Source organism: Dama dama, chromosome 18 (genome assembly GCF_033118175.1).
Source record: "Dama dama isolate Ldn47 chromosome 18, ASM3311817v1, whole genome shotgun sequence".
NCBI classification, from domain to species: domain Eukaryota; kingdom Metazoa; phylum Chordata; class Mammalia; order Artiodactyla; family Cervidae; genus Dama; species Dama dama.
The window spans coordinates 30,563,623-30,577,206 of NC_083698.1; the positions used below are offsets into that span (position 1 = coordinate 30,563,623).

At 37.7% G+C, this 13,584-nt stretch overlaps 1 protein-coding gene across 1 annotated transcript in view; it reads left to right on the forward strand.

Moving 5' to 3' along the window:
• Positions 1–13,584, forward strand: part of SLC25A40 (solute carrier family 25 member 40) — a 90,050-nt gene that overhangs the window by 40,919 nt on the left and 35,547 nt on the right. Inside the window, exons 2-3 of the mRNA XM_061165102.1 lie at positions 10,668–10,736; positions 12,046–12,166. Of these exons, the coding sequence (XP_061021085.1) occupies positions 12,070–12,166 (97 nt within the window). The 5' untranslated portion in view covers positions 10,668–10,736; positions 12,046–12,069. The remainder of the gene's footprint in view (positions 1–10,667; positions 10,737–12,045; positions 12,167–13,584) is intronic.

Here is a 13,584-nt window from a genome sequence, read left to right on the forward strand (position 1 = left end):
TTATGTCGGAGAGTGTTTTGCCTATGTTGTCCTCTAGGAGTTTTATAGTTTCTGGTCTTACATTTAGATCTTTAATCCATTTTGAGTTTATTTTTGTGTATGGTGTTAGAAAGTGTTCTAGTTTCATTCTTTTACAAGTGGTTGACCAGCTTTCCCAGCACCACTTGTTAAAGAGGTTGTCTTTTTTCCATTGTATATCCTTGCCTCCTTTGTCAAAGATAAGGTGTCCATAGGTTCGTGGATTTATCTCTGGGCTTTCTATTCTGTTCCATTGATCTATATTTCTGTCTTTGTGCCAGTACCATACTGTCTTGATGACTGTGGCTTTGTAGTATAGTCAAGTCAGGCAGGTTGATTCCTCCAGATCCATTCTTCTTTCTCAAGATTACTTTGGCTATTCGAGGTTTTTTGTATTTCCATACAAATTGTGCAATTATTTGTTCTAGTTCTGTGAAAAATACCGTTGATAGCTTGATAGGGATTGCATTGAATCTATAGATTGCTTTGGGTAGTATAGTCATTTTCACAATATTGATTCCTCCAATCCATGAGCATGGTATGTTTCTCCATCTGTTTTTGTCCTCTTCGATTTCTTTCATCAGTGTTTTATAGTTTTCTATGTATAGGTCTTTTGTTTCTTTAGGTAGATATACCCCTAAGTATCTTATTCTTTTTGTTGCAATGGTGAATGGTATTGTTTCCTTAATTTCTCTTTCTGTTTTTTCATTGTTAGTGTATAGGAATGCAAGGGATTTCTGTGTGTTAATTTTATATCCTGCAACTTTACTATATTCATTGATTAGCTCTAGTAATTTTCTGGAAGAGTCTTTAGGGTTTTCTACATAGAGGATCATGTCATCTGCAAACAGCGAGAGTTTCACATCTTCTTTTCCTATCTGGATTCCTTTTACTTCTTTTTCTGCTCTGATTGCTGTGGCCAAAACTTCCAACACTATGTTGAATAGTAGTGGTGAGAGTGGGCACCCTTGTCTTGTTCCTGATTTCAGGGGAAATGCTTTCAATTTTTCACCATTGAGGGTGATGCTTGCTGTGGGTTTGTCATATATAGCTTTTATTATGTTGAGGTATGTTCCTTCTATTCCTGCTTTCTGGAGAGTTTTAATCATAAATGGGTGTTGAATTTTGTCAAAGGCTTTCTCTGCATCTATTGAGATAATCATATGGTTTTTATGTTTCAATTTGTTAATGTGGTGTATTACATTGATTGATTTGTGGATATTAAAGAATCCTTGCATTCCTGGGATAAAACCCACTTGGTCATGGTGTATGATTTTTTTAATATGTTGTTGGATTCTGTTTGCTAGAATTTTGTTAAGGATTTTTGCATCTATGTTCATCAGTGATATTGGCCTGTAGTTTTCTTTTTTTGTGGCATCTTTGGTTTTGGAATTAGGGTGATGGTGGCCTCATAGAATGAGTTTGGAAGTTTACCTTCCTCTGCAATTTTCTAGAAGAGTTTGAGTAAGATAGGTGTTAGCTCTTCTCTAAATTTTTGGTAGAATTCAGCTGTGAAGCCATCTGGTCCTGGGCTTTTGTTTGCTGGAAGATTTTTGATGACAGTTTCGATTTCCTTGCTTGTGATGGGCCTGTTAAGATCTTCTATTTCTTCCTGGTTCAGTTTTGGAAGGTTATACTTTTCTAAGAATTTGTCCATTTCATCCAAGTTGTCCATTTTATTGGCATAGAGCTGCTGGTAGTAGTCTCTTATGGTCCTTTGTGTTTCTGTGTTGTCTGTCGTGATCTCTCCATTTTCATTTCTAATTTTGTTAATTTGGTTCTTCTCTCTTTGTTTCTTAATGAGTCTTGCTAATGGTTTGTCAATTTTGTTTATTTTTTCAAAAAACCAGCTTTTAGCTTTGTTGATTTTTGCTATGCTATGGTCTCTTTAGTTTCTTTTGCATTTATTTCTGCCCTAATTTTTAAGATTTGTTTCCTTCTGCTAACTCTGGGGTTCTTCATTTCTTCCTTCTCTAATTGCTTTAGGTGTAGAGTTAGGTTATTTATTTGGTTTTTTTCTTGTTTCTTGATGTAAGCTTGTAATGCTATGAACCTTCCCCTTAGCACTGCTTTTACAGTGTCCCATAGGTTTTGGGTTGTTGTGTTTTCATTTTCATTCATTTCTATACATATTTTGATTTCTTTTTTGATTTCTTCTATGATTTGTTGGTTATTCAGAAGCATGTTATTTAGCCTCCATATGTTTGAATTTTTAACAATTTTTTTCCTGTAATTGAGATCTAATCTTACTGCACTGTGGTCAGAAAAGATGACTGGAATGATTTCAATTTTTTTGAATTTTCCAAGACCAGATTTATGGCCCAGGATGTGATCTATTCTGGAGAAGGTTCCGTGTGCACTTGAGAAAAAGGTGAAGTTGATTGTTTTGGGGTGAAATGTCCTGTAGATATCAATTAGGTCTAGCTGGTCCATTGTGTCATTTAAGGTTTGTGTTTCCTTGTTAATTTTCTGTTTAGTTGATCTAGCCATAGTTGTGAGTGGGGTATTAAAGTCTCCCACTATTGTGTTACTATTAATTTCCTCTTTCATACTCGTTAGCATTTGCCGTACATATTGCGGCGCTCCTATGTTGGGTGCCTGTATATTTATAATTGTTGTATCTTCTTCTTGGATTAATCCTTTGATCATTATGTAGTGTCCTTCTTTGTCTCTTTTCACATTCTTTATTTGAAAGTCTATTTTATCTGATATGAGTATTGCAACTCCTGCTTTCTTTTGGTCTCCGTTTGCGTGAAATATTTTTTTCCAGCCCTTCACTTTTAGTCTGTATGTGTCTCTTGCTTTGAGGTGGGTCTCTTGTAGACAGCATATATAGGGGTCTTGTTTTTGTATCCATCCAGCCAATCTTTTGTCTTTTGGTTGGGGCATTCAACCCATTTACATTTAAGGTAATTATTGATAGGTGTGGTCCCGTTGCCATTTACTTTGTTGTTTTGGGTTCACGTTTATACAACCTTTCTGTGTTTCCTGTCTAGAGAAGATCCTTTAGCATTTGTTGAAGAGCTGGTTTGGTGGTGCTGAATTCTCTCAGCTTTTGCTTGTCTGTAAAGCTTTTGAATTCTCCTTCATATCTGAATGGGATCCTTGCTGGGTACAGTAATCTAGGTTGTAGGTTATTCTCTTTCATTACTTTGAGTATGTCCTGCCATTCCCTTCTGGCCTGGAGGGTTTCTATTGATAGATCAGCTGTTATCCTTATGGGAATCCCTTTGTGTGTTATTTGTTGTTTCTCCCTTGCTGCTTTTAATATTTGTTCTTTGTGTTTGATCTTTGTTAATTTGATTAATATGTGTCTTGGGGTGTTTCGCCTTGGGTTTATCCTGTTTGGGACTCTCTGGGTTTCTTGGACTTGGGTGGCTATTTCCTTCCCCATTTTAGGGAAGTTTTCAGCTATTATCTCCTCGAGTATTTTCTCATGGCCTTTCTTTTTGTATTCTTCTTCTGGGACTCCTATGATTCGAATGTTGGGGCGTTTCACATTGTCCCAGAGGTCCCTGAGGTGGTCCTCATTTCTTTTGATTCTTTTTTCCTCTCTGCTTCATTTATTTCCACCATTTTATCTTCTACCTCACTTATCCTATCTTCTGTCTCCGTTACTCTACTCTTGGTTCCCTCCAGAGTGTTTTTGATCTCATTTATTGCATTATTCATTTTTAATTGACTCTTTTTTTATTTCTTCTAGGTCTTATTAAACATTTCTTGCATCTTTTCAATCTTTGTCTCCAGGCTATTTATCTGTAACTCCAGTTTGTTTTCAAGATTTTGGATCATTTTTATTATCATTATTCTAAATTCTTTTTCAGGTAGATTCCCTATCTCCTCCTCTTTTGTTTGACTTGGTGGGCATTTTTCATGTTCCTTTACCTGTTGGGTATTTCTGTGCCTTTTCATCTTGTTTAGCTTGCTGTGTCTGGAGTGGGCTTTCTGTATTCTGGAGGTCTGTGGTTCCTTTTTATTGTGGAGGATTTACCCAGTGGGTGGGGTTAGACGATTGGCTTGTCGAGGTTTCCTGGTTAGGGAAGTTTGCGTCGGTGTTCTGGCGCGTGGAACTTGATTTCTTCTCTTTGGAGAGCAATGGAGTGCCCAGTAATGAGTTTTGAGATGGGTCTATGTGTTAGGTGTTTTACCCAGTGGGTGGAGTTAGACGATTGGCTTGTCGAGGTTTCCTGGTTAGGGAAGTTTGCGTCGGTGTTCTGGCGCGTGGAACTTGATTTCTTCTCTTTGGAGAGCAATGGAGTGCCCAGTAATGAGTTTTGAGATGGGTCTATGTGTTAGGTGTGACCTTGGGCAGCCTGTATGTTGACGTTCAGGGCTATGTTCCTGCGTTGCTGGAGAATTTGCGTGGTATGTCTTGCTCTAAAACTTATTGTCTCTTGGGTGGTGGTTGGTTTCAGTGTAGGTATGGAGGCTTTTGGACGGTCACTTATTACTTAAAGTTCCATGTAGTCAGGAGTTTTCTGGTGTTCTCAGGTTTTGGGCTTAAGTCTCCTGCCTCTGGATTTCAGTTTTTTTCTTCCTGTAGTCTCAGGACTTCTCCAACTATACAGCACTGATAATAAAACTTCTAGGTTAATGGCGAAAAGATTCTCCCCTGTTAGGGACACCCAGAAAGGTTCACAGAGTTACATGAAGAAGAGGAGAGGGAGGAGGGAGATAGAGATGAGCAGGAGGAGGAAAAGGGGGACTCAAGAGGAGAGAGACAGATCTACGCAGGTGTCTGTTCCCAGAGTGTTCTCCGTAGCCCAGACACCTACCAAGATTCACAGAATTGGATTGGGAAGAGAAGGGGAAAGGAGGAAATAGAGGTGTCCTGAGGTAGAAAACAGAGAGTCAAAAGTGGGAGAGAGTAATCAACACACTCCTGAATAAAAATGGGAACTGAATATTGGATTCTTAAATGTTCACAATTTATATCATATACTGAAAAACAGTATTGGAGTTTTAGCTTCAGCATCAGTCCTTCCAATGAACACCCAGGGCTGATCTCCTTTAGGATGGACTGGTTGGATCTCCTTGCAGTCCAAGGGACTCTCAAGAGTGTTCTCCACCACCATAGTTCAAAAACATCAATTTTTTGGCGCTCAGCTTTTTTCACAGTCCAACTCTCACATCCATACATGACCACTGGAAAAACCATAGCCTTGACTAGATGGACATTTGTTGGCAAAGTAATGTCTCTGCTTTTTAATATGCTATCTAGGTTGGTCATAACTTTGCTTCCAAGGAGTAAGCATCATTTAATTTCATGACTGCAGTCACGACCATCTGCAGTGATTTTGGAGTGCCAAAAAATAAAGTCAGCCACTGTTTGCCCGTCTTTTTGCCATGAAGTGATGGGACCAGATGCCATGATCTTAGTTTTCTGAATGTTGAGCTTTAAGCCAGCTTTTTCACTCTCCTTTTCATGTTCATCAAGAGACTTTTTAGTTCCTCTTCACTTTCTGCTATAAGGGTGGTGTCATCTGCATATCTGAAGTTATTGATATTTCTCCTGGCAATCTTGATTCCAGCTTGTGCTTCCTCCAGCCCAGCGTTTCTCATGATGTACTCTGCATAGAAGTTAAATAAGCAGGGTGACAAGCCCAGGTGGGATGAATGAGACAAGTGCTCGGGCCTGGTGCACTGGGAAGACCCAGAGGAATCGGGTGGAGCGGGAGGTGGGAGGAGGGGTCGGGATGGGGAATACATGTAACTCCATGGCTGATTCATGTCAATGTATGACAAAACCCACTGCAATGTTGTGAAGTAATTAGCCTCCAACTAATAAAAATAAAGGGAAAAAAAACAAAAAACAAAACAAATGACATCTACAGAAACATGTAGGTCAGAGAATCTTTCCCCCCTCCCATCTTTTATTGCTGGGAAATATATCAGTAGCATAAAACTCCAAAAAATAAAGAGATTCATCAAAAAAGATGGATAAATCTGTAACCTTTCTGCCAATTCTATCTCCTAAGATAACTAGAATCTCTGAGATGTAAGAAATCTTGACTATATAATCCAAAAGTTTGTCTGTGAAAAGGAAATAAGCCCCTCCGCCCAAAGTTGGATGACTTGCCTAAGGACATACTGAGAGACTGGCAGAACTTTCATCCAGATCTCTTAGTTAATTAAGATACAATCAAATCCAAGAAATCTTTGGGGGAAATTCACTTCACTCATCCTGTAATAAAAAGGAATATAGCAGAACAAAGTTCTCCATCTAATAGTCCGCAGGTCAAATGAAAAATCAGCAAATTATCAGTCAGTTTATCTGTTAGACATATACCAGAGGAAGTAACAATGATATTAATATTTACTAGAAACAAGACAGGCTTTGGATGAAATAAATCTAAATTTGAATCTGGATCTGTTATTTATCCATCCCACCTTGGGAAATGTCTCTAAGCCCCAGCTTTCCTCATTTGAAAAAGGGAGTAAAAATTATTATCTCTTAGTGTTATTTTAAGAATTAAAAGATAATACTGTAAGTGAAAAAAGCTCTGGCATGTTACACGGATTTTAATAAAAATTACCTGCTTCACACACACACACACACACACACACACACACACACACACACAAAATAAGCAGGGTGACAATATACAGCCTTGACAGACTCCTTTTCCTATTTGGAACCAGTCTGTTGTTCCATGTCCAGTTCTAATTGTTGCTTCCTGACCTGCATATAGGTTTCTCAAGAGGCAGGTCAGGTGGTCTGGTATGCCCATCTCTTTCAGAGTTTTCCACAGCTTATCTGATCCACACAGTGAAAGGCTTTTTGGCATAGTCAATAAAGCAGGAATAGATGTTTTTCTGGAACTCTCTTGCTTTTTCAGTGATCCAGCAGATGTTAGCAGTTTGATCTCTGGTTCCTCTGCCTTTTCTAAAACCAGCTTGAACATCTGGAAGTTCGTGGTTCACGTATTGCTGAAGCCTGGCTTGGAAAATTTTGAGCACTACTTTACTAGCATGTGAGATGAGTGCAATTATGTGGTAGTTTGAGCATTCTTTGGGATTGGAATGAAAACTGACCTTTTCCAGTCCTGTGGCCACTGCTGAGTTTTCTACATTTGCTGGCATATTGAGTGCAGCACTTTCACAGCATCATCTTTCAGGATTTGAAATGGCTCAACTGGAATTCCATCACATCCACTAGCTTTGTTCGTAGTGATGCTTCCTAAGGCCCACTTGACTTCACATTCCAGGATGTCTGGCTCTAGGTGAGTGATCACACCATCATGATTATCTGGGTTGTGAAGATCTTTTTGTACAGTTCTTCTGTGTATTCTTGCCACCTCTTCTTAATATCTTTTGCTTCTGTTAGGTCCATACCATGTTCCCTTGGTATCTCTAATTTTCTTGACGAGATCTCTTATCTTTCCCATTCTGTTCTTTTCCTCTGTTTCTTTGCATTGATAGCTGAGGAAGGCTTTCTTATCTCTCCTTGCTGTTCTTTGGAACTCTGCATTCAAATGGGAGTATCTTTGCTATTCTCCTTTGCTTTTAGCTTCTCATCACAGCTATTTGTAAGGCCTCCTTAGACAGCCATTTTGCTTTTTTGCATTTCTTTCCCATGGGGATGGTCTTAATCCCTGTCTCCTGTACAGTGTCATGAACCTCCGTCTTAGTTTTGACCAAGTAGTATGTCAGTTTAAAGGAGAAAGGAGGGAGTTAATATTTTTTTTAAGTTCTTTTTTTTTTTTTTTGACATGGAACATTTTTAAAGTCTTTTTGGAATTTGTTACAATATTGCTTTTATCGTTTGGTGTTTTGGCCCTGAAGCCTAAGGGATCCTTGCTTCCTGACCAGGGATTGAACCTATACCCCCTGCATTGGAAGACAAAGTCTTAACCACTGGACCACCGGGGAAGTCCCAGAGAGATTTAATATTTGGAACTGGGTAAAGTGGTTATCTATTTTAACATAGAATAAGATGAAATTGGATCACTGCTTCACATTTGGAGCACCTACAGGTTATAAAACAGATAATTTGATTTAAAAATGGATAGAAGACTTTAATAGACATTTTTCAAAGATGAGGTACAAATGACCAACGGTATGTGAAAAAGACACTGAGCGTGACTAATCATCAAGCAGATGGAATCAGAATCCCAAGGTTCTCACTTGATACTTCTTGTTCAGTCGCTCAGTCCTGTCCAACTTTGCAAGCCCATGGACTGCAGCATGCCAGGCTTTCCTGTCCTTCACTATCTCCAGGAGTTTACTTAAACTCATGTCCACTGGGTCCATCCACTGAGTCAGTCCATCGTCCATCCAACTATTTCATCCTCTGTCTCTCCTCCTGCCCTCAGTCTTTCCCAGCATCAGGGTCTTTTCCAGTGAGTTGGCTCTTTGCATCAGGTGGCCAAAGTACTGGAGCTTCAGCTTCAGCATCATTCCTTCCAACGAATATTCAGGGTTGATTTCCTTTAGGATTGACTGGTTTGACCTTGCTGTCCAAGGGACTCTCAAGAGTCTTCTCCAGCACCACTGTTCAAAAGCATCAATTCTTCAATGCTCTGCCTTCTTTATGGTCCAGTTTTCACAACCATATGTGACTACTGGAAAGACCATAGCTTTGACTACATGGACCTTTGTCTGCAAAGTAATGTCTTTGCTTTTTAACACAGGTTTGTTATAGCTTTTCTGCCAAGAAGCAGTTGTCTTCTAATTTCACAGCTGCAGTCACCATCTGCAGTGGTTTTAGAGCCCAAGAAGAGGAAATCTGTCACTGCTTCCACCTTTTCCCCTTCTATTTACCATGAAATGATTGAACCAGATGCCATGATCTTAGGTTTTTTTTTTTTTAATATTTTGTTGTAAGCTGGCTTTTTCACTCTCCTCTTTCACCTTCATGAAGAGATTCTTAAGTTCTTCTTTGCTTTCTCTCATTAGAGTGGTATCATCTGCATATCTGAGGTTGTTGATATTTCTCCTGGTAATCTTGATTCCAGCTTGAAACTCACCCAACCTGGCATTTCTCATCATGTGCTCTGCGTATAAGTTAATTAAACAGGGTGACAATAACCAACAGCCTTGTTGTACTCCTTTCTCATTCCTGAACCGGTCAGTTGTTCCATACAAAGTTCTGACTGTTGCATCATGACCCACATATAGGTTTCTCAGGAGACAGGTAAGATGGTCTTGTATTCCCATCTCTTTAAGAGCTTTCCAGAGTCTGTTGTGATCCACACAGTCAAAGACTTTAGCATAGTCAATGAAACAGAGGTAGATGTTTTTCTGGAATTCCCTTGCTTTCTCTGTGATCCAGCGAATGTTGGCAATTTGATCTCTGGTTCCTCTGCCTTTTCTAAATCCAGCTTGTATGCCTGGAAGTTCTCAGTTCACGTGATGCTAAAGTCTAGCTTGGAGGATTTTGAGCATAACCTTAATAGCATGGGAGATGAGTAATTGTCCGGTGGTTTGAACATTCTTTAGTACTACCCTTCTTGGGAACTGGGATGAGAATCAACCTTTTCCAGTCCTATGGCCACTGCTGTGTTTTCCAAATTTGCTGATATATTGAGTGCAGCACTTTGATAACATTATCTTTTAGGATTTTAAATAGCTTTGCTGGAATTCCATCACCTCCACTAGCCTTATTGATAGCATTACTTTCTGAGGCCCACTTGACTTCACACTCTACAATGTCTGGCTCTGGGTGAGTGACCACACCATCGTGGTTATCCTGGTCATTGAGACCTTTTTTGTATAGTTCTTCTGTACATCTCTTCTTGATCTCTTCTGCTTCTATTAGGTCTTTACCATTTGTCTTCTATTGTGCCCATCTTTGGATGAAATGTTCCTTTATATTTCTGATTTTCTTAAAGAGATCTCTAGTCTTTCCCTTTCTGTTGTTTTCCTCCATTTCTTTGCATTGTTTATTGAAGAAGAGGAAATTTGACAAATAGATTCAAGAAATCAGATCTAGTAAACAAGAGTGCCTGAAGAACTATAGATAGATGTCTGTATATTGTACAGTGGGCAGCGAACAAGATCATTCCAAAAGACCCCTTATGTAAGCACAATAACATTATCTGACCAAACAAAATCAAGAATAATGTATAAATATCTGATATACAACCCACATTCACATTTCTTTAGTTACTTTCAAACTGGCTTTTTAAAGTTCTCTTATTTAAACCAGGATGCATTTGAGTGGATTCCTTTATTCTAGAACAGTGTATATCCCTGCCACCTTTTTCCCACCTTACTTTCACTTGAAGAAGCTAAGACCTTAGTCCTGTAGACCAGAGTGTTACCTGCTCCTGTATTGTGGCAACCTTTACCTTGTTACTTTAGTCTGAATTTCCTCCAAGGGCCACAAAATCTGGTTGTTCAACTCCTGTTGATACTAAGATGGATCAGTATGTTCAGGTTTAGAATTGTCTGGTTTTAAAGTAGAGTATATTTGCTGGGATAATATGAAGATTTTTGTGTGATAATAACTTTCATAACTCTATGATAATATTTCTGGAGTGCTCTTCATATTCTGCAAAATACTTAATAAAAATATTTAATAAATAATAGTTAATAAGTATTAGTTGATTTATATTTTAAAGTTTTTTATATACTCCTTTCCTTTAGGCTTGCTATCCCTTTCCTGTGTGAAAAGATAAGACAGTTTCTTTCTTTTTTCACTACAGATTTTCAGATACTGATGTTACAAACAATAAAATATTGGAACATAGAGTTGAGGAAAAGACTTAAATCAGGTAAGTAAATAATAAAAGCCTAAAGAAATAATAGAAGCATTCATTTTTATAAAGGTCGTAATTGGGATAATTGACAGAATTGGAAAATGAACTTTAGAATACTGTCAGCATTAAGTTTCCTAAATTTGGTAATGGTACTTCAATTACATGAAAATATTCTGAGGTGTTTAGGATGAAGTGGGTATGATGTATGCAGTCTACTTCCAAATGGGTCAGAAAAAATAAGTGATATGTAGTATGAGAGAGTGGTGAATTTATGGGCTAACAATAACTCATATATTACCATAGAAATATATATTGGTCCAGTATTTCTGGAAAACATTGGTAATTTTTCTCAGGTATTTAGCTTATCCCAGCAGTCTTACTTTTTCTCCTATAATAATTGTAAAGATACTACAATAAGATGTGTGTATGAAGATATTTATGTGAGTTTATGAAATTAAAGAATTAATAAATTGGCAATAACCTGAATATCTAAGAGGCTGACTAAATAAATATAATTGAAAACCATGTAAACATTAAAAATTATAATGTCAATCTGTATTTATTAACACATCTATATTTTTAAGCATCAAAGCTGGCTACTAAAAGTTATGAATGGTGTTAATCTATTTTGTCTTTCAAAAAAGATGCATGTATAGATACATGAATGTTCGTACATATCTGGTTAGATGTAATCTGCCTCCATATTTGTGTTTTTGTGTACATAGACCTTTGGAAAGATTATACTGTATGTTGCCGGTGGTTATTTTTTTAATAAGAAGTTTATAAGTGATTTTTATACTCTAGTGTTGAGTTTTTCAGAAAGAGTATATGTTGCTTTTCTCACTATCTTATTTCTAAAATAATGCTTTTTATGAAGGTTATGCTTTTGATTTATTTTGTACTTCTGCAGCAGTGTTTGTAGTGCAGTAAAAATAGTGCTATATTTGCTGATAACTCTACTAGACTCAAGTATCTGAGGCCGAATTCTGATTTTGAGTCTTACTGGTCAACTGTGTTCATTCTGTTGCATGGCCAGAGTCTGTTTTCTTAATGCTCTTTTGATTTGTCTTGCAAATGTGATGCTGCTCACATAGCTTAGCTGAAGTACAATACCACTTTCGGAACATCTGAGAACATGTTCTATTAATGACAGTTATGTAGTGCCTTTGCGTACAGAACTTCTATGTATACTTTTGCTGGTCAACAACGTGTGCTTGGATAGTAATACTGGTTTTAGTTTTTATAGTTTATTTAACTTTTAGCAGTCAGTTTTGAGGGCATCTTCTGTTACACTTTTAGTTTACATCTTGCTTTTCTTTAACAGATTTTGCTGCTGTTAGTTAAAGATATGGATCCTGAATCAGAGGGACCACCAGTTATCACAGTGACACCGCTTCAGCAAATGTTTGCCTCTTGCACTGGAGCTATACTGACATCACTGATGGGTAAAATAATGTTAGGATGTAGATTATGTATCTGAATGAATTATTGATCCCACTTGAGTTTAACTCTGAAATACTGATAATATTATCATTCGTGCTTCATCATGATAACAGGAAAGAGCCTTGGACAGAGAATCGAGAGACTAGAATTTTAGTGTTTGCTTTGCTGTTCTCAGGATGAATGTACTTTGGGATTGTCCTTATTCTCTCTGAACTTAATTTTTCCTGTGTAAATTTAGGGGCTTAGATCTGAAGTTCTTTGAGGTCTCTGTCAATATCAAACTTTTATGACTATTATCTTTTTTAAAATAGTAAAAATATGGGGTTAAATATTAGCCTAATGAAAAACACAGAAGTTGGGCAACTTACAGTAGCAACAAATTCAGAATATCTTTTACTTTGCTTTTAGTGAATTGCTTAAATTTCTCTGGACTACATTTCTCTGTCTTTTTAAATGAATTTCTTATGAAGTGAAGTGAAGTTGCTCAGTCGTGTCCGACTCTTTGCGACCCTGTGGACTGTAGCCCACCAGGCTCCTCCGTCCATGGGATTTTCCAGGCAAGAGTACTGGAGTGGGTTGCCATTTCCTTCTCCAGGAAATCTTCATCACCCAGGGATCGAACCCAGGTCTCCTGCATTGTAGACAGACGCTTTACCGTCTGAGCCACCAGGGAAGTCGAATTTCTAACAGACACAGCCAAATGACATAGTAGGTGACAGTTTAACATTTTAATGAGTTGGCTAGTTTATTTAAATAAGATTGCAGGTGTTCGTCTCAGTCGTGTCTGACTCTTTGCGATCCCATGGAGTGTAGTCCACAGGCTTCTCTATCCATGGAATTCTCCAGGCAGGAATATTGGAGTGGGTTGCCATTTCCTTTTCCATGGGATCTTCTTGACCCTGGGGTTGAACCCAGGTCCCCTACATTGCAGGCAGATTCTTTACTGTCTAAGCCACCAGGAAGCCCAAGATGGTTAGGACAGATGTAAACTAATTGCTTTAGATACATTCTACTTCAGATCATAATGCCCATTTTCCTTTGCTGCACTTTTCCCAGTTAGAGTAACACAATATGGTAGCAAGAATGAGTTATGGCTAGTTTACTCAAATTTGTAATACCTGTGGTTTTTATTTGATACAGGTGAATTTAACAGCGGGAGACTTTAATTTAGTATAGGGAAACTTATATTATTTGTTTATTGATTACTTGTAATACATAGTTATCTTCAGATATTTAAGTGGTCTTTTGGAACATTTTTTATATTAGATAACATATTTTCTTACAAATACTAGTATTTTAGCTTTAATGTTAATGGAATTATAGCTGTAGAAATAGTATAAGTGAGAGTTTAGTACCTGTGAAAGAAGTAACTACATTTTCTCATTGGTCCTCTTTAAACAAAATTCAAGTGCAAAAAACT